The following is a 25,916-nucleotide window of genomic DNA, read 5'->3' on the forward strand; positions in this document are numbered from 1 at the left end:
CCAGGCAACTGTGTACAGGATTGCAGCCCTTACTTAGTATTCACCGAGGTGATCAATCTGTCTCTGGGCTGTACCATTTCAATCTACATGTGGGGGTTCACCTGATCGAACATTCCTACACACACAAATTAAACTAGTTTTCTATGTGCAGAGATTTTGTGGGGAGGGGACAGAATATGGAGGAAATTATGAGAGAATGAAGTAGTAAAGCCCAGGCACAGCTTTGCCGCCTTAGCAAGAATGAGGTCTCTGACTGATTTAGTGCCTCTTGAACCTTTCCTAGCCTAGTATTGTGGGAGCTCTCAGCCTGGGCAAAGCGAAGACAGTGAGAATGTATAACACTTGTTCGTGTAGGGTGACTCAAAAATAATTGTATTAAAAGCACAGCAATTTACTGAATGGTTGGCATTTTTAGATCAGAATTGGAAATGGATAGAACCAAAAAACCTGACCCGAAATCTTTTTCCTGCCTCATTTTGGCATAGATGCATTAAACAGATACCTGAAACTGGTTTCTTTCCATGTGCATGAAAATATAGCTATTGTGGGGGTGGCCTCTTAGTGATTAGTGTAACTGTGTTGAAGTCACTGTGGCTCTTCAAATATAGACCAACTTCATCCTTTTCCTCATTACAGGCATGCTTCAGAAGAAGCTTATCTTTGTGCTTGTCCTTTTCAAGTCTAACAAGAGCTTTTAAGAGATCTGTCATTTCACACAAGCACTCCTGTATATCAGGCCAGGAAAGCAGCAGGAAGCATAGGGAAAGGTTCCTCCTGTGCAAGCACCGAGTCATTGCTGACTTCTAGAGGAACGCCATTTTCACTGGCGTTTTCATGGCAGACTATAGCAGGGTGGTTTGCCGTTGTCTTCCTCAGTCATGACTACCTTTTCCACAGCAAGCTGGGTACTCATTTTACCGACCTCGGAAGGATGGAAGGCTGAATCGACCTGAGCCGGCTACTTGGGACCCAGCTTTCGTTGGGATCGAACTCAGGTCATGGGGAGCGTTTCGGTTGCAATACTGCCGCTTACCACTCTGCGCCACATGAGGCTGTAGCAGGAAGCATAAATCACTGGCTTTTAAGGCACAGGCTGTCAAAACAGGCACCCAGTGGTAATAGTGGCATTGGAAACCTCAAGAACCAATTTCCTTTACCCTGGATGCAAATAATAGTGGCATACTTTGAATAAATGCAGCCAGTGAAAAACTGTGGAATCACAGCATAACTCTCCCCCCCCCCCCGCCACCCCAAATGGGCTATTTGTTGCCTGTTTCTACAAAATAAATTCTTATTTTTTTATTGCAGACAGGAACTTATATGATGAAATTCTTACATGAAAGTAATTCCCATGTACAAATTTGCATGGATGCCTTGTGAAGTTTGTCACATGATGAAGTGGCATATGTGTAGTTTTCTGTGTAATACACCTACTGGAACTTGCCTGTGTGGCTTCAGATCTATATGATGAGATTTGTGATATACCCTCTCATGTAAGCAGATGTTTTTATCCAAGTTGTGGGCTGCTTTTGTGATGTTCATTCTAGGCTGTGTGTTTGTGGATTAACACTTTTTATATTGTATTGTTTTTAGATTATGTGTTTATGGTATTTATTTGTATTTGTATTATTGTACCAGTTATGATTTATATGGATTTTGGGTGGGTTTTCCCCTGTTATATAAATCATGGATTTCTGTATTGTGTATGTAAGTTGCTTGGAGACTGCTCTTTGCAGGGGGAAGCAACAAATAAATTCAATTAATAGTAATAAGATCATTAAAACCTTAAGATCATCATCAGCGGCCCTTCTCCGTGAGCCCCTGCCAAAGGAAGTGAGGCGGGTGGCTACTAGGAGGAGAGCTTTTTCTGCTGTGGCACCCCGGCTCTGGAATGAGCTCCCTAGTGAGGTTCGCCTGGTGCCTACATTGTACTCCTTTCGGCGCCAGGTGAAGACCTTTTTATTTTCCCAGGCTTTTTAGCTTTCTAAATTTTTATCTTTGCTGTTTTAAATCTGTATTTTAAATTCCTGTACTGCTGCTAGGTTTTATTGTGGTTGTATTGTTATATTGTGGTTTTAATGTTCTGTATATTTTAAATTGTTTTATTGTGTGTTGTTTGGTTTTAATTTTTGTGAACCGCCCAGAGAGCTTCGGCTATTGGGCGGTATAGAAATGAAATGAAATGAAATAAATAAATAAATAAATAATAGTAATGTGTATGAGGTGAGAGGAGTGGCAAAGATGAAACTACTTTCCTAAGCCACGTTTTGGACCATGCTTTCATTTAGTACTGATATAGCTTGGTTGCTGACAATGAATGCTAATCAATGGATGGTCGAGGCAGCATTTAGTCATTTAGATGGTCAGCTCATACCACTTGCTAAGTATAAGAAGGGTGTGAGATGGAGTGCGCACTAAAAGAAGGAGATGCTTTGAAGTACCCTGCAGCCCCCAAGAGAAAGCACTGCAGAGCTTTTAGAACTGGCTGGGAGAAGCAGTGGAGTGGGCTTCAGAGGTGCTGCTGTTACTTTGAATCTGATGTCATGAAGCTATTATTGCCTACTACTGGGGTCTCCAGTGTGGTGTCTGTAAGCCCCATAACTTGACTGTGGACACAAATTGGCACCCCTCCTTATTTTGTTTTGTTTTTAACTGGGAGACTGGCATGCTGCAAAGCAAAGTGCTGCCCTCCAGTGCGATTTTTATTTGGCTTCAAAAGTGTGGCTTGGTGTCTTGGAGCTCAGGCCCCATCTTTGCCTTGTACTTAGTTTCTTGGGCAAGTTACCTTTTTTTTTTTAGTCTTACCAGTTGTCTTCTGGGAAGTTAGTATTTTGTGATTGGCCAGGCCCACCATGGCAGCCATTTTATGAATGGGCAAGCCTTCTATGGCAACCATTCTGTGAGAGCACACATGACACTCTCTCAAAATTCCAAATATGCCTACCAATCCAAAGAGCTTGGGGACCCTGGGCCTACTGTGTGCTTGCTTCTACGCTCCCCTGCCATAGTACCTTGTCAATTGTATACCTGTAGAACAACAGAGAATTACAAAATATAACCCCATTATACCCTCTTCAAAAGGAAAGTTACCTTGTAAATCTGCCCTGGAATTTCCTGCTGTTCAGGAAAGTGGGAATCACAAAATACTACCAATACAAGATAGTCTTAGGACATTCTTCCAAGGGCCATAGCACACAAATGGCTCCCACAGAGGCTGCTTGAAATGGTATGGTATTGGTATGGGGTTTTGTAGCACACAGGCAGCCGTATGGGTATAGCAGCTTGCTTTGTGAATCAGCTGTCACTATATAGTTTCCTTCCACACCTTCCCAAACCAGGCGTGTACTAGTTTTTCTACATACAAGGAGTTTTTCACGGGGGATATTCAAAAACGGCCTGCAGATATCTTTGAATAGCTCCCCTTCTTTTCGACACAGAACTCTGGATTAGATGGGCTTTTCGTCTGATCCTTCAAGGCAATTCCTATGTTCTTTCTTATTTGAAGCCAGTCATGCCCCCTGGTGTGCCTAATTAGCCTTAATTTCTGTCTTTATAGCTTTATAGATTCAGTTGTTTACAAGTAGTTTTTACAGCACTTCACTCTGTGTGCATGTTATAATGCTCAAACAGGAGCAGGCCTTGGCCCTGATCTACAACACAGAAGGAAATATTACAGAGAAGAGGTTCTGTTAAACTGGTTGCATCTACATTTCCCTGATTAGGATGAATTTTTATAGAATTTAGTTAATCTGATAATGTATACATGATAGTGAGTAAGTCCAATATCATCTCTGCCTCTACTTGGTTACTCTTTAACTTTATCACCCTGTGACTCTGAACCCAATTTAGTTCAGATCCTGAAAACTTGTACTATCCCTATATTTGTTTGGGGCAAAACAATGTTGCAGTCACAGTTGCTAATATTTAACAGAATGAAAAATAGCCATCTTTGTTCCTTATTTCTGGACTTTCTTCCTGAGCAGTTTATTTTGACCCATTCATTTCTAGCCCTATCTTTGCAGAGGCAGCAATTGAGGTTGGAGAAAACTAAAAGTGGTTTAAAAGAGGTTGTGCTTCCTGTTGTGTGTGTGCACACATTTCTCTTGGCCCCTTTGTTGCCTTTGAAACTTTACAAAAGTGAAGTGAATATACACATCATGCTCTTTCAAATTGCCTTCGAACTATTATCTGTCTCCAGCCAGCTTCTCTTTATCTCTTGAGCCTAATTTCATATTGGGGTTCTCAACATTTTTGTTGACTCTGCTCCTGTGCCTTTAACAGTAGCCTACTATCTAGATATTTAGCAGGTGAAACGTCTTGATATGGATATATAAACCGGGTTCAAACAACACAACAAGCTATAGTATGGGGTTGAGTACAGCTCGTTGTTGAATCATGGGTTGTTGTGTTGTGTGAACCCAGCTGCACTAACGGTTTGTTAGTGTGGCTGGGTTCACACAATACAACAATCCATGATTCAATCAACACTCAACTCATACTCTGGTTTGTATCCACAACAACCCTTACTCAACCCACACTCTGGCTTATCATATTGTGTGCACCCAGCCATAGTGATGGAGTCAGCTCTACCTGCTTAATAATAACCAGACATGCAGAAATTAAATATACAGGAGCAAGGCCAGTAAAAAAGAAGTTGACAGTGTTGTTTGGGAACTATATGAGAACAAGATTTGGTATGTGGCATTATAGTGTGCTGTCATGAAAGAAAAGCTATCTTTGACTCTTTAAATCTTTTTCTCTAGGATGAAATTGCACTGATGCCTTTATCATCCTTAAAAGACAGCAGTACTCTGATCACAGTAAGTTACATATCTTCGATTTTGCATTGGACCTTTTTAAAGTCATGGCTATGATTGCCCTAGTCTTATAGCAAATCTAGGGCTGATAACTCTAATTCTAAATATTACTTCAATGGAAATACGTCTAGGATTGCAAACTTTATTTCCCTAACCCTACAGTAATAATATGTTACTATCCTACTTGCTAACAGCATTATTGCAGCCCAACATATGTCGTAATTGGTACCTATGGGTGGGATCCAATATCGCTGCTGCACTAGTGGAATGATGCTAGCACAATGGGAAAGTAATGCTCTTTAGCGTAGCTGGAAACTACCTGAAACTACCACTTCCGGAATGGGACAAATCAGTGGAGATCACGGAAGGGAAATCCATGGACTAGTCTCATCCTGGAAGCTGTAGTTCTCTGGGTTGTGCTAGCATGTGCTACTTCCCTGTTACACAACATGTTTAGAGCTGGCGGATTGCTAGCACTGATACTGTCCTTAGTTACAGCAACCTGCGGGTGGTGTTATGCAGATCCCTCAGTTAGTCCATCTGTATAGTTTAAGTTCATTTGCAAAAGTGTCAATGTGTCAATATTTGACAGATATCAGTCAAGAGCCAGTACTGTTTTGTTTGCCATAACAGTTACTTGATTTGGACTGAGTTTTTTCGTACAACTTCTAAATGGAATGTAGCGGGATGGCTTCCTAAGTTAGCTGATGAGAATTTTAAAGATTTTTGTGCCAAATTTCAAATTATTTTTATTCAAGAAATCTGGGCCTCTTTAAGACCCTTTCCCTCTCTCCCTGGGCATGTACCTCATTCATTACCAGCAATTAAATTAGGTAATAGGGAGCGGCCAAGAGGTGGTCTGGCAATCATGATCTCAGTTGATTATAACCCAAATATTTCCCAGATTGATGTAGGTACTAATAACAGTATTTTAACCCTCCAAATTATTTGGCCTTCAGGTTTAAAAATGGTTCTGATTAATGTATACTGCCCCCGTACAATTCAAAAATGAGGGTATTTCAGTCTGGTCAGAGTGAGATCAGGTCCTCACCTTTATATTTTGACACCAATGCTGTTCCTTTAATTTTAATAGCAGGAGACATGAATGCCAGAATAGGGCAAAACAACTGTAGAATAGGAGAGAAACTGGGTTTAACCCCTAAAGAATTAACCCTTTTCCTTATTAGGAATTCCAAAGACCTGGGGATTAACAAAGCTGGCCAATCTCTTTTTGCCCTTGTTTTTAAGTTCCATCTATATATATATATATATATGTAATGGGATGGATAGAAGCCCTGAATTAGACCTTTACACATATATCAGACCAAAGGGTAAGAGTGTAATAAACTTTATGATTCTTTCTCAATAAGCTGTTCCTCATTTTGAGAGCTTTAAAGTTCTCACTAGGCCAGAAAGTGATCATATGCCAATTCAATTACTTCTCTCTTCATCTATAGGATCAGTCCCTTCTCTGTCAATTCCATCAGAAAATTTGACAGCCCAGGGTGATAAAAGAGTACACTGGAATGGGAAAGTACAGAAAGAGATATATCTATTCCTAATGTCCCCCGGGATGTTATCCCTAAGGAACCAACATTTGACCTCCCCAGACCCCCTGGAAATTTTTGATAAAATAGCTCAAGAGATTAGGCCCTTTGTGGTCAGCTCTAAAACCATCCGCCCAGGTAAATACCCTAATTGGGGTTGGTTTAATGCACAGTGTGCCGCTCAGAAGTGCACCCTAGCAAAAGCCATAAGGAAGCTGAGACATGAGGATACTTCAGAAAATTTCAATTCATATATATATCTCCGAAGAGAGTATTGTATGCCCTGGCTGTGGGGTGCTGAGGTTTGGAGGTGCCGATATAATGATAGGCCAGATTCAGGTTTGTGTACAAGGAGACTTTATTGAGTACTTACAGCACACAGGTATACTCAATGGTTGGACCAGACAGCTTCTCTGAACACAGAGCCAAGGGGTACAATGGGTCTTATACCATACATGTTAGCAGTGAGGCAGCATGACAGCAGCAAGCGTTAATTAGCATTCATCTGCAACTTTCCCAGCGTAGGCTAACAGCCCCATGTCAGAGGGGAAACAATCAGAACTTTCCCAGCATAGACACCTGTAAACATAGCCTCACTTCTTAGGTACATCCTAGGCCTGATAAGATAGCTCGTTAGGGTGGAATGTGCTGAGGCAGTGATATCGACCTTTGACTCACCTTACCAGCCAAGAGGCCTACTAGCAAGGGAATTGCACCATAGGAGAAATCATTATGGATCTCTGGGCCCCTCTAAAACTACAGGTGATTTGGTTATAGGCCTGGGGCCATCGCAAGTATAAAGACTTACCACGATCAAAAAAGGATGAGTACATACAACAATCATGGATAAAGTTATGTCTGGCAACTTTAAAAAGGGACTCGTCCAGATTCTGGGCCATGATAGCAAAAGGGATAAGAGGTTATAATGGCCTTATTGATAACCCGATTATATCATCGCAGTGGCATGCTCATTTTTCTTCACTTTTTGGCCCCTTCCCCCCGGGAACACTGCAGACTCTATTTATAATACGAATGTTTCAGTCCTCTCTTGTGGTGAATGGGAACCTGTCACCCCAGATGAAATAAATGTTTTAATTACATCTTTACCTGTTAAAAAAAAAAACCCTGGAGAGGATTTGCTCCCAGGAGAATTGTTTGGACCAAATCCTGACTGGTGCTGCCCAGTTCTTGCTACAACATTTACTTATATAAACCATCATGGGAGAATTCAGGATTAAGTGTAGTAGTGCCAATACATAAGAAAGGCTCTAAGGCCGATCCAAAGAATTTTAGACCAATTTGCTTGCTCAGTGTTATTGCTAAACTGTATTCCAAATATTTACTATGTAGGCTAAAGTCCTGGGCTGCTGCAAATTCAGTTACTGCTGAACAACAAGCTGGGTTTATAAATGGAAAGTCCACAATAGATCAATGTTTTGTACTCCATCACTTGATTCAAAAATACTCTCAAGATGGTAGGAGAGAGTTGTTTACTTCTTTTGTGGATTTTAGTTCTGCTTTTGATCTTATAGACAGGGACCGTCTATGGCAAAAATTATCTTCCACGAATATTGACAGACAACTCCTGTACTTAATACAAATGCTCCACTCTAATACTTCTCTTAGGGTCAGATTAGGGGCAAATGGATTGCTCTCAGAAAATATACCAACTGACAGAGGTGTGCGTCAGGGATGTCTTCTGGCCCCCTTCCTTTTAAATTTTTATATCAATGACATTGTGCAGGAACTGAGTGGTTCGGAATACTTTCCAGTTTCTATTTTGGATGTCAAGCTCTCAGTTCTTTTGTACGCTGATGATATTGTTATGATTTCCACCACATTAATTGGGATGTGGAGATTATTGACCAAACTGAGTAAGTTTTGCACAAAAGAGCACCTATTAATAAATTATGCAAAAACAAAAGTGGTTGTGTTTTGGAAGGAAAAAAATACCCCTATACATGGAAACTGGATAATAAGCCCATTGAACAGCAGCATAATTTTAAATATTTGGGTCTCGAGTTTAATGCTCAGCTTCCATGGAAACATCATTTGAAGGCAGTTAAACTGAAATCTTCCCACTCTATACAGTCCCTGATGCATTTTTTTAAATTTCAAGGAGGGTGTTTGGTCACTCCAACAGTTGAGATATTTCTGAAGAAGGTACTTCCCCAGCTGTTATATGGTGCAGAGATATGGGGGTATACTAATGTTTCCATCTTAGAGGTGGTGCAAAATTCCTTTATGAGAGTCCTGCTAGCTGTCCTTCAAAGCATACCCATTCCTTTTCTAAGGGCAGAAACAGGAATCCTCTCCATAGAAACATGTGCTCATCTTGCGCTTGTCCTATACCGGCTGAAGCTGTCTTGTATGAATGATTCCCGCCTGCCAAAAAGAAGTGTTTCTTGGAACAACTGCAAATTCCAATGGAAAGTTCTTGGGTAAATTCTGTAAGACATATCCTACATACTTATGGGATTAGCACAGAAGTTTTACCTGCCTACTCTTCCAGGAGAGTTAAACAGCTGTTCAAAGAAAGAATCCAACTATATTCTCAGCAGTGGGACTTATATACCATCATATATATAGTATATATGATAGTATATACCATAACTTATATACTATCATATATATAACTTATATATAACTTATATATAACTTATATATAACTTATATAACTTATACACCATGTCATATATAGTATATATGGTATATATATGATATATATAATTGAGTATGACACCCAAATATCATACTCAATTTGGTATCCATTATATAAAATGACATATGGTCTGGAGCAATACTTTACAACGCTTACTGTAGCTCCTTTAAGAAAATCATTCACAGTTTTAAGATTCTAGTGCATGCCTTCTGCTTAACTGGAGGAGAGGTTTGACAGTACTCCACCTCATTTATGACTCTGCATCTGTGAGACTGGCAAAGTTGAGGATATTGAACACTGCTTACTTCACTGCCATTTGTATGAGCCTCCAAGATATAGATTTCTCCACCATATCCTTTGTTTTCTGTCAAATAGATGACCCCCACCCACCCCGGATCAGATTTGTATATTGCTTGCAGGCAACGATGTATATATGTATAAGCAAAACTTCCTGACTGTTAGAGCAATACAACAATGGAACCAATTACCTGGGGAGGTGGTGGGCTCTCCCACACTAGAGGCCTTCAAGACGAGGCTGGACAGCCATCTGTTGAGGATGCTCTGACTTGGATTCCTGCATTGAGCAGGGGGTTGGACTCAATGGTCTTGTAGGCCCCTTCCAACCCTACTATTCTATGATTCTATGTTACCACCCAGGTTGCAAAATTTGCCCTGGCTCCCAGAAAATTAAGAGCAAGGCATCATACTGTACCCTCTTATAAACCTAGAGGGAAGGACTTTGCTGCTAAGTGAGATGCAAACGTGTCATTTTAACTATTGTTTGTGTACTGTTTTTAAATTGGTTTTTATTGTATTTTATCCTGTGTGTTTTTTTTAAAATTGTGATGGCCTATGGCTTTGAACAATAAAGGTTCATTCATATTTAAGTTCCTAATAGAGGCAATATAATGGGATTTTTTGCCCATTATACTAGTACATGTTTGACAGCTGTTTTGCTACCTTAGAATAAATTGGGCCAGGGTGACCCTCCAAAGATTTTGAGGATAATTTGGCAAGTTGAAAAAATTCAAGATGGCTGCTACCAAATTGTAAAAATTTCCCTTACAGAAGCCTGAGGAAGATGTTTTTGGTGCCTAAACAGGAGAATTTTGGGTCAAGGAGTCAGTTTTGAGCAATGCATTGCATCAAGTGAGAGTTCTAGACTTGTTTCTTTTGAACATTTTGAGGATTATTGTACATCTATTTTATTGACTGATTTCATTTTTAGACCGCATTTCTGCCAAGGCAGCTAAGGCTGTTTATGATTTTAAAATCCTAAAAACAAGCAGAAGATATAAAATACAGAACAGCAGAATTCTCTCAGGCTGTTGATGGTCTCTTCAGAAACAGATGGCATGAGCTCCCAGACCTGGGCTCCTTCTTTTCTGCCATTCCTTAGGGAGTGCCTTAGTATGGTAAACATGCAGAGTGACTCTGAACAAATTGCAAACAAAATTATTCTGGTACCATTTGTAGGATTTGTATCCTGAAAGATGACATCATCATCATAAAATTTTATTCAAAATTTTGTGCAAGCAGGTGAGAACTACACTTCAGGGGAAAATATTTAAATGGCTGTATCTTGACCATTTCTTATTCAGTCATTTTGAAATTTGGCCATTTTGTACTTTTCTCCACATTGACTCTCTCTCTCTCTGCAAACTTTCATAAAGCTAAGACAAATCATCTTGATTCTATAATGATTAGAATGTTCTGGCATTATTCTCTGCCACAACAATTGTGTTAGAGAACTCAGAATTCCACAGCAGTCTGAACATCAGCACCACCTGAAGCTTGAATGGCAGTGAATCCTCCTTCATGAAGGTAGGTGCCATTCAGAAATCATGAGGCTCATAACTTGAGGCAGCCAGAAATCCTTCTCTCTCAAATTTCAGCTGCGTAGTGACAATAATACTTCAAATCTCCTCCCATGATGTTGTTTCATGTTCCTTGAACCACATTCATAGCCAAAGAAATCTAGCCTATGGACTTCCCCTTCATAGCTTCTGACTTTCAAGTTTTCCCACTTCCTCTGGTGTATCAATATTAATACCACTGGCTGTACGCCTTTTTTGAGATACTCGATCAGTTTGTAGCAGCCTTGCCCAGCCTGCTGCCCTCCTGATTGTGTTGGGCTACAGCTCCCAGAATCCTTCAGCCAGCACAGCTATTGGACTATGAAGCCGTAGCTTAGTGTCAGGTTTCCCAATCCCCGCCAGTGCACACGCTCAGGCAATCTAACACCGGACACCCAAATAAGTGAGATTTCTTTATTGCAGGGAATCCCATGGCAAAAGCATAATGCTTACACTCTTCAGAAATCATATAGCTGATGGTCAGTAGCTATAGGCTCTACAGTCAAGGCCAGAAATATTGGAACAAGGATAACTGTTTTGGCAGTTGGCCTCTGTACACCACCACACTGAAGCTGAAAGGAAACACACCCAGATGGGAGCGAAGTCAGGACTTCCAGCTGTAATTCAGGGGGTTTGACAAAAGTGGGGCACTAACCATTCAGGAAGTACAGCCAGTGGCATGCACACACCCCCATCATTGGTGGCTCATAAGTAATGGAACAAATGGCTGACAAGCAGCTGCATGGCCAGGTGTGGCCTGTTTCCTGGGTACGCTGTGACCAATCAAGCAGAGAAAAGGCCTGGAGGTGGTTCTGAGTGCTACATTTGCTTTTGGTGGCTGTTCACTGGAACTCCCAACATGAAGTCCAAAGAGGTGTCCATGCGAGTGAAGGAGGCCATCATTAGGCTGAGGAAACAAAATAAACCCATCAGAGAGATAGCATGAACAGTGGGAGTGGCCAATACAACAGTCTGAAACATCCTGAAAAAGAAGGAATTAACTGGCAAGCTCAGCAAGAGCAAAAGGCCTGGAAGACCACAGAAGACAACTAAAGGGGATGACCGCAGAATTCTGCTCATGGTGAAGAGGAACCCTTTCACAACATTTAGCCAGGTCAAGAACGCTCTTGCGGAGGTAGGCATGTCATTGTCAACATCTACAGTCAAGAGACAGCTTTATGAATGTAAATACAGAGGCTTCACAACAAGGTGCAAACCACTGGGAACGCTCAAGAACAGACAGGCCAGATTAGCCTTTGCCAGCAAACCCCCCAAAAAGCCTGCCCAATTCTGGAATAAGGTTCTTTGGACTGATGAAACCAAGATTAACTTGTACCAGAATGATGGGAAGAGAAAAGTATGGAGAAGGAAAGGAACAGCTCATGATCCAAAGCATACCACATCAGCTGTCAAACAGGGTGGAGGCCATGTATGGCTGCCAGTGGAACCAGGTCACTGGTGTTTATTGATGACCTGACTGCTGATAAAAGCAGCAGGATGAATTCTGACGTGTATAGGGCTATACTTTCTGCTCAGATTCAGCTGAATGCTGCCAAACTGATAAGACACCGCTTCATATTGCAGATGGATAATGACCCAAAACATACAGCAAAAGCTACCCAAGAGTTTCTGAAGGCAAAGAAGTGGGATGTTCTTCAATGGCCAAGTCAGTCACCTGATCTCAACCCAATAGAGCATGCTTTTCACTTACTGAAGACAAGACTGAAGGCAGAAAGACCCACAAACAAGCAGCTGCTGAAGGCAGCTGCAGTAAAAGCTTGGCAAAGCATCTTGAGGGAGGAGACTCAGCATTTGGTCATGTCCATGGGTTCCAGACTTCAGGCAGTCATTGACTGCAAAGGATTTTCATCCAGGTATTCAAGGCGATCCTTAAGTTTGAAATGATGTTAGTTTGTTCCATTACTTATGAGCCACAAATGATGGGTGTGTGTGCATGCCACTGGCTGTACTTCCTGAATGGTTAGTGCCCCACTTTTGTCAAACCCCTTCACTTACAGCTGAAAGTCCTGACTTCGCTCCCATCTGGGTGGGTTTCCTTTCAACTTCACTGTGGTGGTGTACAGAGGCCAACTGCCAAAACAGTTATCCTTGTTCCAATATTTCTGGCCCTGACTGTATGTAATTCCAGAACAGTCCAAAGCTAAACACTACTACTGTGACTGAATCCTCATCAACGTGGTTTCTCCATTGTCATTTCCATGGTTCTGAACACCACAAGGGAAGGGACTCTGGATTGCTGGGTACCTAACCCAGACAATCCTTTCATGGGGTTCCAACCCCAGACATGGAAAGGGAATGATTCGTGGAATGAACCCATCAGGCAACCCAGGGATAACTTCTTGAAAGGCCTAAGCAACCCACACCCATAGAGAGTCCAACTTTGAATCTTTTGTTGATAACTCCAGGCTACATGGTCAAGGCCCATCAAGATCAAGGGAAGGGCATACCCACACACACAAGGAGTTCCAGGCCACTGCTTTCACATTGGCAACCCCATGCTGCATAAATTCTGGCAGAGGGAGGTCCAAAAGTCGTAGATCAAACCCAGCCTGCCGTACACTGAGCTGACTACAAACACAGACACACAATCCACAGCAACGAGAGTTGAAGTCTATGAAAAGCCTCACAGTAGTTTTCATGGCAAGTCCTTTACAATCCCAAGTTTCAGTCCATGTGCAAAGTGCCTCCAAAAGCCCAGACGATGATGAATCTAAACAGAGAAGGCTTCGGGCAATGAAGACTAGATGTTCCTAGCAAAGGCTCTGTGCCTTTGCATCAGCTTAAAAGGGAAGGCATTTAGCTTTGGACTGTAGGACACCACCTCCAGATCACTGGACAGACAAGGGCCTTTAGCCTTTCAGCAAGGCCCCTGTCTAAACAGGGTGTCACTGCTCAGCACTCCAGCAGTGACGTTTCCACCTGGGTGACCGTTCTGCAAACCCCACCCCACCTCTGTCAGGTTCTCACGGACAGCTTCTAGCCTCCCTTCCTGCCAAGGCCACACCAGCAGGTGGCCAGGGAGTTGGGTGATTCCCCCTGGCTCTGCTCTGAGAACACTGACAGAGATGAGCTCACACAGATACTGACATTCCAAAGGCTGAATAGGCCCAAGCCGTTCCAGGCTACTTCTAATCATATCCTGGCTATAACCTACACGGCCCACAGCAGTACCGAAGCTGGGCCCTGACACTTAGCTAGCTGGGAGATTCTGGGAGTTGTGGTCCAACGCATTGGGAGGACAGAAGGTTGAGGAAGGCTGATTTGTAGTAATTCACCAATGTTGTGCCCTTTAAGCCACACTGTTTCCTTGCATTAGTAACTTCCTTGTGTGGATCACTGGTTCCTAGCATGTCTTTTTGTTATATTCTCCATAGAAATATTAATTTTAGAACAAGCTAGATGTGACAGCACCTATAATGAATGCTGCATTTTTGCCACGCCCCTCCCTCTTGTCAGTTTCCCTTCATTGTTTTTTAACTTTTCATTGGTTCTTGTTCTTTGACTTGGTATGGGAGCTGAGCCCATTACCTGTCTGGTTGTCATATAGGATGTAATCTATTTTCAAATGATTTACAGACACCAGGATGCGTTTCTGCAGATTTGCTCCTGTTTTGAAGATGACTTTGTAGTTGCTGTGACCAGAGGCAGCAAAAAAGCAACACCTCTAAGACTGTATTAAAGTGTAGTTTCTATGGTTGCAAATGTTTAACATTTATGAAGAAGCATAAGATCTATAGGTCTATATATTAAAGCCTGGATCATGCTGTTCTAAGTTTCATTAAAGTTGCTTTTCTTTCATGAAAAATATCTTGCAATTTCATTAACATTGGTTAGTGCTCAGTGGCATCCAGGTAAACAGTTGCATCCTTTGATATCATCTTCATGAAAACATGTTTCAGTTAATTTCTAATGTCAAATAGCCCCCACCTGTTTCTGAATAATGACCAGGGCAGACTTCTGAAATAAACAGAGGATACAGAGCAGAACTGACAGACTCCCCTTGAAAATGCCTTTCCTCTGGGTAAGAAAGAAGCTGTTAAGAATATGTATTTATTCTAAAAGTTTGCTTACAGTGCACTGCATTACATTCAATGGGGCATTCCCAGGAAAGTGAGTATAGGATTGCAGCTTTGGACTTGTATTGTCCATGATGTAATCAATTAATCCCAACATAATAATCATGGTATAAAACTCTCTAACTGTTAGTACAGTTCTTGAAAGATCATTTTCAATAGCAGTTATCCTCATGGCCTCCTACCAAATGGCTGATCAACACCAGCACACTTGTAATTTCTTTGAGCAGTGATAAAGTGTTGTCAAGATACAGTGCTGTAGCTTGAGGAAAGATCTGTCATCAGAATAAAAAATATTTTTCCGTGGTGACTTTAGACTGTTACTATTTGAAGGTGTTCTAATTACTTCTCAGCAGTCATTTGTAGTGCTGTGGCATTCTGAGTTTTCTAACACAATGGTTGTAGTGGATGATAATCCTGAACTCTAATGGTTATAAAATTGAAACTATTGTCTCAACTTTATGAGATTTTGCCAAGAGAGTCTATGTGGCAAGGGCTATATGATGGTCAGAGTTCACAAGAAGTATAGCTGACATACAGCAGTTTAAAGATTTCCACCTCAAGTATAGTTCTCAGCTGTTTGTGACCATTTTTTGCACATTCATGACATATTTCCAGTTTAATTTCTTTTTCCAGTTTAGTTCCTATCAAAAATTAAGGGAAAGTGTAGTATTACCCTTTCTGGTTTGAGGAAAATCCATTGTATATTAATAAAGTTATGAGGTGCTAAATTTCCAATTTTAATACACTTTATGGCATATGTTGACAGTTAGAAATCCATTTTGTTTTAAATTACATTCCACAACTTTTTGTTTTGAATTACATTCCACAACTTTTATATTTCCACAAAATACTTCCTTTCGTAAAATGGTACTAGAACAATTTCTTCTGCAACTTGTTCAGGGCAACTCTGTATATTGACAGTTCTAATGAAAATATATGTACATTAACCAGTAAACATTCAAAATAAACAATTTCAGAAGACTCAATAGATGTCTAACTGACCAAAACAGATTCCTTGACCCAAGATGTCCTTATTAGGGCTCCTAAAGCATCTTCTTCATATTTCTGCCAAGGAAAGTGTGTTAAAAATACTATTTGGTGGTGGCCATATTGAATTTGTCACCTATAATTTTCCTTACATTTGAGGGAGGGTCATCTTGGCCCAATTTATTTGCCATCCTTATACAGTATAAAACCAGCTGTCAGAATTCTCTCCCCATAAAATTATCATGGAATCCTATTATTTTGTCTCTAGCAATTGGAACAGACTGTTAGAAACAGTTCTAAGTCCTGCCATTGATGAAAGCGGAAGTGGGGAAAGGAAATATTGGCAGTTGGGAGACTGTTAGTTACAGTTGAAAATTACAGTTGGTTTGAAAAACTACAGTTTAGTGTTCAGAATGCTTGTGGACTTTGGGTCAGAAACTAGGATTACTAATATAAGGAGGAAAGTATTGCATTAAAGTGATACAAGACAGGTAGTAGGAATAGTTTTTTAAAGATCACTTAAATAAAGATTGCAGAGGAGATTTCTGGCATCCCAGCAGCCTGACATTAAAAAAATGATAAATGGAGGAGAAAGGGAGAGAGCATAATAAAGCTGAACACATTGTACAACTGGGAAAAGAAGAATGAGGAGAAAATAAGGCACTGGCAATTAGAAAGCAACAGATAAGATATTCAGGTTTGGGAACAGCAATGTTAAGGAGAAATGAAATCCATGAATATGAGTGCAAAAATAGACATCATCTGAGGAGAAAACTGTTGACAACAATGCATGCACTGAAGAAAAGAACCAATTTAGTACATTTAGGCTGCAATCTTATTCTAGCATACATTTAGGCTGCAATCTTATTCTAGTATTTGAGAGTAAGCCCCATTTATTTCATTAGGACTTCTGAGTGATTATGAATTGTCATATAATAAACTTGGTGAAAGGAAAAATGCCTTAAAAAGCATTACAAAGGTTTGCTTTCCCTCACCCAAAGGTGGCACTGACACAACTAATCATAAGTATGTGTGTATGTGTGTGTTCAGTTCAAGTTTGATTACAAGATATTAACACATGGGACCTGCAATGAAATGTTGCAGTATCAAGTACTCCTGTTCACTGTTCTAGTCAATCAACCATGTCCTGCTTTAGGATAAGTCATTCCATTCCCCCTTCCACCCGGTTTCAGGCTTTTCCCCCCTCCAACAGTCAGTATTCCATGGCCATTGAGCTCACTCAGTCCTTGTTAGACTCTTTTGGCCTTAAGGGGAAGGTTTCCAGCCAATTTTTTTATACTTCTGCAAACCTCAGGGTTCCGGCAAATCTGCTGATAACCCTCTCTTGTTTGTGTTTGGTGCTGTTCCGGCTATGTAAGCATCTGCACTTACATCTGAACATTAGAAATAGAATAATAATAGTTCAATAAAGACTTAAAAGGCAAAAACTAATGGGGGGGGGAGCACATGAATGTTTTAAAATAGACCAAAGAGATATTTGAAAGTACATTGTCAAACAGAATAAAATCCCACATAGAGGAGTCATCTGAAGGAAAGGAAAAATATTGTATAAATGTCAGCATGTCACACGTAAACACAATCTATGTTTGCAAGAAATGTGAATTTCCAGGTATGCATCTTAAAAAAATAGACTTTTATGGCTGGGATTGCCTATAGATGGCTCCCTCTCTTACGTATACAGATTTGCTGCTGCAAAATGTATGAATAATCGCTCACTACTAGATCTCAGTAGCAGGTATTGCAGAAACGCTTCTTGCAGATAAAATGGGGAGCTGTAGCTTTTACCCATGGCAGAAGTTCATGGTACTATACAACTGCAATGCAGGACAGGTGCTGTGTGTTTGAGATGAAAACGACACTAGGGGTGGGGGCGAATTCCAGAGGAAGGTGAATACATACAATACATACAATGTGTGTATTGTGTATATGTAATGTGTATATATGTGAGAGAGGGAGACCCTTATGTGACATTCTACTAGTTTATTCAACTGGTTGCTTTCTTTGACCAGTTCCCAACCAAGTGGGATTTTGTCCTAGTTTGTGACGATCACATCCCCAACAGTGAGAAGGATTGCAAGAAAAAGAGGTTTCTGGAAGAACTGCGCAGGAAAGGATTCATTATCAAGGTAAGACTGATGTTTCCCCAAGCAAAGTTGGCACCAGGTTCTTGAGCTCCTCCTTGGCTGTGGAGCAGACATCAGAGTTTGGGGGCTTTCTTGGCAAGAGACCTGTAGCTCTCCCCTGCCTGGGATAGAATTGATGAAAATAGCTCACACATACACTGCGGGAGATGTTTAACATTGTTTAAATACAATGGAGCATGGTGTCCAGCTTATATCCCCTTTGCCCAGCATTAAGAGCACACTGGTCTCATCACTTTCACAGCAATCCTTAACTGGGAAACCATTGAGAACTGAGAATTGGAGATACCACCAGATCTGGTGCCTGGTGAGTCACCTGTGGACTTCTGCAATTGTCCAGATTTGCCAGACAAAGCTAAATACAGGATTGTCAATCAGGCCTGATGATGATTTGGCCATTAACGTCGTACTAGGTATTGCATTTTAAGATAGCCACTGGAAAAGGCCTGCCCAGGCCCATTCCCAATCCATGCAGTACTGTTTCACTTTGTTCTCTCTAATTCTTAGATGATTAAGGAAGAAAAGCTGTTTTATGGAATTCATGCCCCAAGTGGATTCTTCCGAAAATACCAGTGGCTTCTGAGGAATCCTGACAACGAACTAGAAGATCTGTATGGAGAGCAACTAGACGAGCAGCAGGGAGTGCCCATTTCAGTAACAAGGTTAAAAAAAAAAGAAAAAAAGTATTCCTCCTGCCCAACGTTCCGGTACCTGACATGTGTCAGCCCTTCTAAATAGCTCCATGTGGCAACTGCTATCACGCAGTTGTCATTCAAGTGGAGCAGCTCACCACATGGTTAAAATGGTTTTCCCCACACAAGTGTAAACATTAAGAAGGAAAAAAAAAAGTTTTGCACTGGCATAGAGAATACTGTCTGAACTGTAGGCTTGCATCTAAAATCTTCTGGGTGAGAGCAAGGGGTAAAGAGTACCCTGGGTGTGGCTTTATAGAAACAGCAAAACCCTCATAACTAGATAGCATGTTCAAAGCTATTTAACTGTAAAATAAAATAAAAAATAGATGCAGAGATTTTTATCATTCATTGCAGTGCCTTTGCCCTCAGTAACCAGAACACTGGAAGCCAGGAGAAGGTTTACTGCTGAATGAGCAACATGTTTTTCTTTATTTTTCCATAAGAAAAAGGACTAGACACTTACTTAAAAAAAAAAAAAACATGAAAGCTGAGAATTTAGGGAAGACGTCTGCAATATCCCTGAGGGGACCAGACCCCTCCAGCCTTTCCCATGGCGCTGACCCTGGGTAAGCTGTTGCCACGTGAAGGCAAGAGCACATGATAACAGCTTCAATGTGGAGTGAGTTAATTCTCATCGCATCCTACATAGTCTTCCCTTTCCACTGCATGGGCAGGACAAGTTAGGGTTGCAACCCTTGAAAAGATCTATACCACTGTATACCAGGTAAAAATCTTTTCCTGGCATGGATGATGAAAAGTTGCACTTGTTTCCTGTTTGTTGAAGAGTTTACCCTGCCATTGCTGCTTCTCTGTTCCTATGTTTTTAGGATACGTCTTGTTAGCTTCATCCTGCAGAACACAGAAATTTATAGTACCAAAGGTATGGAAATATATTTCCCTTTGTTTATATAATGTGATCAATTTATCTTTCCCTTCCAGTTTCAGTGTCCAACCTTATGAAAGTTATTCATGCTCTGAGAACCTCCCGTTTGGATTATTGCAATGCATTATATGTGAGGCTGTCTTTCAAAACGGTCTGAAAACTTAAGTTAGGCCAAAATAGGGCTAGACTGCTAACTGGGACTGGACAATATGATTGTATTATGGCAGTACTTTTCCATCTGCACTGGCTGCCAGTCCGTTTCTGGGCCCAATTCAAAGTACTGGTTTTAACCTTTACAAGTCTAAATGGCGTGGGGCCAGGTTACCTGAAGGAATGTCTCCTCCTATATTTACCTACTACCTACCCAGATGTTAAGATCATCATTAGAGGCCCTCCTCGTAGCTGCATTTTAAACCATCTGAAGTTTCCAAACTCTCTTTAAAGGCAGCTCCACATAATCCAGTGCACTGCAGTGATCCAGTCTCTTTCACTAAGGCCTGTGTAACCATGGTGAGATCCACTTTCTCCAGAAACAGGCACAGCTGGCACATCAGCCAAAGCTGGGCAAAACTACTGACTCCTGGTCACTGCTGTCACCTGAGAGTCTGAAAGAAACGCCAGATCTGGGAACACCCCTCAAACTACAAACCTGTTTTTTTCAAGGGGAGGGGTACCCCATCCAAAGCAAGCTGGGCCCCTATCAATTGTCTACGAGTGCATCTTTGAGAAATGTGGCTATTTATACCCAAGTATAAAAAATAAGGTATGAATTGGTTCTCAGCCATGAAGCCTACTGGGTGGCCTTGGGCAAGTCCCTGTCTCTCAGCCTACCTGACCTCGCAGGTTGGTTGTGAAGCTAAAATGCCATTCTGTTCCTTAGTAGAATAAGTGAAGGAGTAAACCACATATGAATCAGTCTTCATTCACAAGTGTATACTTTATCACGTGTACCTGCTAAGAGGTACACGTGCTGCTATGGGGGGGTTGCTTTTGCTGCTTCATTTTAGGACAACCAAAGACTCAAGTGTCTCATTCAAATTAAGTCTTGGTTGATAGGTTCAGAAGTATGTTGGAAGAACTATGCTTTTTTGTTTTCTTGTTTCTGCCCTACTATTAGAGAAGCTTGATGACCTGATAAAGAAGGAAGTCTTTGAAACGGCATTTCCTTTACATGAGGTGAGAAAATCTTGAGGGCCAAACTAGACGTGCACCTTAATTTCATCCATGTAATTAAAGTACATATCTAAAAAAACAAAAAACAAACACGAAATACCTGTGGGGGCCCTAAACAGCATTGAGACCATGGGGATGGAGGGGGGAAGAGTTGAGCACTTTGCTCCCCCAGCCATGGTCTCAGTGAAAATCCATCATCACCAAAAGCTGCCATGTGTACGAGGAGTGAAGCCTCCATTGGTGGGCAATGGTAGGTAGAGAGAGAGATTAAACTAAATGTACCTGAAAATAAATTTGCAAATAAATGGTTGAACATAATCAATACAGAAAAAGTATGACTTGATAGATGTGTTGGCATTCTTGTTCAATACCTTGTAGGGGCTTGCTGCTCAGGTCTGGAGAAATGGCTCATAGAATGTATAGTCTGTCTGTCAGGAGTTCTAACATATGTAACCATATTATTATATCCAGAGAGAAAATCTGGGTAGATTTCTGAAGCTAAATTGGGCCCGATGGAGAGACATCCTGTATGCACAGCCAATTGAAAAAATCAGGTAAAGGAAAGATGATGCAAAAATCCTTATCCTTGAGCTTAAAATGCAAAACTGCACATGGTCAGAGTTTTGGTTTTTTAAAATCTGCATTGGCAAATGTTCTTACATATAAGAATATATATGCAGTTGTAAAGCATGGAATGGCGGTTGGGTGGGGATGAGAAAAATATGACTTATGTGTTTCACAACGGAGATAATACACACTGCTTTTGGGAAATGAGGCATCAGCTGGGCAGAGGGGAACTGCGCAATAGTGTTAGCCTGTGAAAGCTCTCTCCAAATCTGGAGTGAGAGGGATTATTATTATATAGGGTTAATAATAATATATTATATATCATTAATAATATTAATAAGTAATAACTATTAATATTAATAATATTAATGATTATTAATAATATCAATGATATATTATTAATGCTAATAATAATAATATATCAAGGGAAGGGGCAATCTTTTTGGAGAATAGTTTCCAGTCTTCTGTGTTTCCCTTTCAGGACATATTTTGGGGAGAAAATCGCCCTTTATTTTGCCTGGCTGGGCTGGTACACCTGCATCCTGTTCATAGCTGCTGTGCCAGGCATTATGCTTGTCATATATGGCTTCATCACCTTCAGTACCAGTCCGGTCAGGTGAGTAACCATGATGAGAAAAGAAACTTTGTTCACAGAAGCTGTTGAGTTATGTGCGAAGCAGCTGTATGTACATTTGCATATCTTGGTGAAAGAATGAATTAGTCTGGGAGTGTAGGCACCTAGAGAATGCAAGATAATTCCATGCCACCGAAATACATTTTGGCTTATTCCGTTCTGTTTGCATGGAACTCTTCTAATAGTTCTGAGTCCTGTGTGCTTGCAGTTTGCAGTGCTTCTGCTTCTGCTTGTGAGATTGTGGTAGGATTGTTTTGCCAGATAATGATGCAGCAACCTTGCTGAAGTTAAGCAGGTTTGGTTCTGGTAAGCACCTGGATTTAAGACCATTTGGTAGCCATGTGTATTCTGCCAATACAATTGAGGCAGAATATAAATAAACATGTGGTTGTAGTCTCCTCTTGCCTTGGCTGTAATATTTAACTTTTTATGCTTTGCTACGTGTTTTTATATCCATACTGCAGGACTGAGCAACATGCAGGCCATGGGCCACATGCAAGCCCCCCTGGCCTTTTCTTGTGGCACCCAATTACCCTGCCACCAAATTTGGCACTGAACTTTGGTGGCAAAAAAGCTGCCATTTTGCTTGAAAATGAGGTATGCAGGGAATGTGCACCTTGTTTTGAAGCAAAATTGTTGGTTTTTTGCTACCATAGCACTGCACCACCAAATTCCAGCAGCAAATTCAATGCACAGCAGTGGGGGCCAGGGGGATTAGACCCTGGGGAGGCAATGCAGCCCCCTTATCCCCAGAAGTTGCCTACCCCTGTTATACTGTGTTTCTGCTGTGTTATTAAATGTTTTCGTGTTCATGGCTTTATAGTTTGGAATTATGCTATGAATGAATGTTATGTGTTTAATATGTTGTGAGACGCCTGGGGAGGGTTCATCCCTGAAAGGTGGCTGATAAATATAAATCACGTTCATCCTGTTGGATGTAGATCCTGCCCTAATGTTGATTTACTACCTGTCCAAGAATGTGGTATCACTGAGTGCGCCTGTCCGCAATGGAGGATTGCAGGGGTGGAAATTGCATTTGGGGACAACAGATTGCCTTGTATATGTCTGTCTGTCTCTGTAGACCTTGATTCCATTAGCTCTAGGTACAGCTCTGCCTTTGCCCTTTTGTTGATAGGATTAATGGTGGACTAGCAAACCAATCACTGTGCACTTTGCTGCCCTTCCTCATTTAGCAAAGAGATCTGTGCAGCCAAAACTACCATCATGTGTCCACTCTGTGACCAGAAGTGCCCGTTTTGGCGACTATCTGATACTTGCACATATTCCAAGGTAAGACTAACCTACATAAAATTTATATTTATTTGTCCCTGCTAAGGACAAGATAGGGGCCACAGTGGCTTAGTGGTTAAGATGCTGAACTGCAGACTGGAAGGTCGGCAGGTCAGCAGTTCGAGACCCGAGTGCTGCATGACGGAGTGAGCTCCCGTCTTCAGTCCCAGCTTCTGTCCACCTAGCAGCTCGAAAGCAAGAAATTGCAAGTAGATAAATAGGTACCACCTCGGCGGGAAAGGTAACAGCATTCCGTGCACCTCGGTGTTCAGTCATGCCGGCCACATGACCACGGAAGCGTCTTCGGACAGCGCTGGCTCTTCGGCTTAGAAACGGGGATGAGTACCACACCCTAGAGTCAGACACGACTGGTTGGGGACACCTTTTCCTTTACCTTTAAGGACAAGATATTCATGGCTGACTGTGGAAGTTATAAAGAGCCCCTCTCAACCTATGCAGGGGCGTTATGAGCTCAGCCCGTATAGAGATTTGTTTATACTTCAGGCCCCTGCTTTTATCCTTTTATGCTCCTCTCATCATGTCCTAATTCTTCAATGGACACAAGTCTTCAATGGGAAGTTACTGTTCCACACACTGCTCTCCACAGCACTGGCACTCCCAATGACTTTGTTTTTTGCCATTAGGACTCTCCCTGCACGTGTGACTTTTGTTCTTCTTTCCTTGATACTTTAGGTCACCCATTTGCTTGACAATGAAGGGACAGTTGTCTTTGCAATATTCATGGCTCTCTGGGGTAAGCTTCAGCATGAGTTGATCTACAGCCTGTTCTGGGGTTGATGAGAAAACCCATTCTTCTCAAGTATAAGCCCCTCTCCTATACCCAGGAAATCTCCCACCCCAAGGAAACATTAAGCAACTCATAGCAGAATGTGGAATATCTGATGGGAAAACTTGAAATTTGTTTTGAGGACTGATTTCCAGACCTCCACTTCCATAGCAGAGAATGATGTACACTTATGAAGAGTAAAATTGGGTTGTGCCTGCATGGGAATGGGAGGGACAGGTGAGACTTGCGTGTAAGAATTTTGGCTTGGAAACTTATTAGATAAATGACAATGATTCTTGTGCTCTGTAGCTATAAGTGTCACATTCTCATCCAGTCTTGGCACTCTGCATGAAAGCTGCTTAGGGGACTACAGTAAATGAATGTGATAGCTCATTAGTCCATATTCTTATCACAGTTGATTGAGGTCAGTTTAACTCTTGGATTTCAAATGTATATGTGTTTCATGACATCCTTGGCACTTCTTTAAGGGTGCAGTCATACAGGATAGATGCCTGATGGATAGAGATTGGAGCCCTCCGTCTATCCAAAGCCCTGCCAGAAAGAACCTTGCAGGGCAGGAGGACTGGCAGAAATGTTTTTAGCCTCCCCATCCTCTGTTTGTGCCCTTTGAGCTAGATGGCCCTCTGAGCCCATCTAGTTCACTTACCTTGCTGTGGGTGGGGATGGGAGCAGAAAGGCTTGTAGATCTAGCAGATCCACATCCTCTCCTCTCTCTCCCCACCCCCTGCACTCCCACTCCTCCCTCCCCATCCTTTTTAAAGGTTGTGGCACTGACCTTGGGAGAGGAGCCACCATTGAGTTTTCTGGAGTGGCTGGGGGCAGGGGGGAAGTCCCACTCAGATTTTCTCCACCCCCGCCCATAGGTTATAGTGCCATCTATGGCCTCAGGAGGGGAAATCCCCAACATCCTATGGCCCCTCAGATGCCATCTAGGAGCCATAGGATTGCTCTCTTAGGTTGCAATCCTGTACACAGCTTGGAGTAAGTGCCATGGAGCTCAGTAAGACATACTTCTGAATAAGATTCCCATGAGAGGAGGTGGTAAAATGTAGTTCTAGAATACACAGTAGTGGTAGTTGTTACATTACCTCACAGATCCCTAGGTGTCCTTCTAGGATTAGGTTCATTGTGACTCACACTCTCAAAGGCCTTTATATTCTTTATATGTTCAGATCCTTTGTTTGGAATGGCTGGTTGACTTTCAAACTATCATATCTGTGGGTGCATGTTGTTAGAACCCAGACTTTCTCCACTTGCTGCACACTATAAAATGGACTGTCCTGTCCAGTGTAGTTGGTGGGTGGAGGATCCCTGTAAGAGGTTGGACAGGATGACTCTCTCATTCCCTCTACATATATAATACTATATACTATGTTTTGTACCTAATTATAGCCACTGTATTCTTGGAGCTGTGGAAGAGACGAAGAGCCAAAGTTGTCAGTTGCTGGAAACTGTATCTGTGGGATGAAGAAGAGGTAAGGTAAAACTCTCACCTGTTGCCATCTTTATTTTTGTTCTCCATTATGCCAGTCCTACTCTTGGTCTAAATGGAAAGAAAGGGTCTTGCTGCTGCTTCTGGGTATGAGGAAAATCTCTCCTTTAGCAACTCAAGTATTACTAGAGCCATGAACATGCTAGTACTAGTGTCCTGCTTGACATACAAATTTGACATGAAAGTTTCACCTTATGCTAACAGTGATGCTGCTGGTAGACAGTTCAAGAATCTTCTAGTCCAATT

At 41.6% G+C, this 25,916-nt stretch overlaps 1 protein-coding gene across 1 annotated transcript in view; it reads left to right on the forward strand.

Annotated features, from left to right (window-relative positions):
* The window catches only part of ANO9 (anoctamin 9), a 71,421-nt gene that overhangs the window by 19,387 nt on the left and 26,118 nt on the right, over nt 1–25,916 (forward strand). Inside the window, exons 2-11 of the mRNA XM_084828694.1 lie at nt 4,764–4,820; nt 17,997–18,113; nt 18,636–18,790; nt 19,651–19,703; nt 20,824–20,882; nt 21,351–21,433; nt 21,928–22,062; nt 23,274–23,370; nt 24,064–24,124; nt 25,571–25,653. Of these exons, the coding sequence (XP_084684820.1) occupies nt 4,764–4,820; nt 17,997–18,113; nt 18,636–18,790; nt 19,651–19,703; nt 20,824–20,882; nt 21,351–21,433; nt 21,928–22,062; nt 23,274–23,370; nt 24,064–24,124; nt 25,571–25,653 (900 nt within the window). The remainder of the gene's footprint in view (nt 1–4,763; nt 4,821–17,996; nt 18,114–18,635; nt 18,791–19,650; nt 19,704–20,823; nt 20,883–21,350; nt 21,434–21,927; nt 22,063–23,273; nt 23,371–24,063; nt 24,125–25,570; nt 25,654–25,916) is intronic.

Source organism: Heloderma suspectum, chromosome 1 (assembly GCF_057233095.1).
Source record: "Heloderma suspectum isolate Gila_16-S chromosome 1, 16-S_ref, whole genome shotgun sequence".
Classification (NCBI taxonomy): domain Eukaryota; kingdom Metazoa; phylum Chordata; class Lepidosauria; order Squamata; family Helodermatidae; genus Heloderma; species Heloderma suspectum.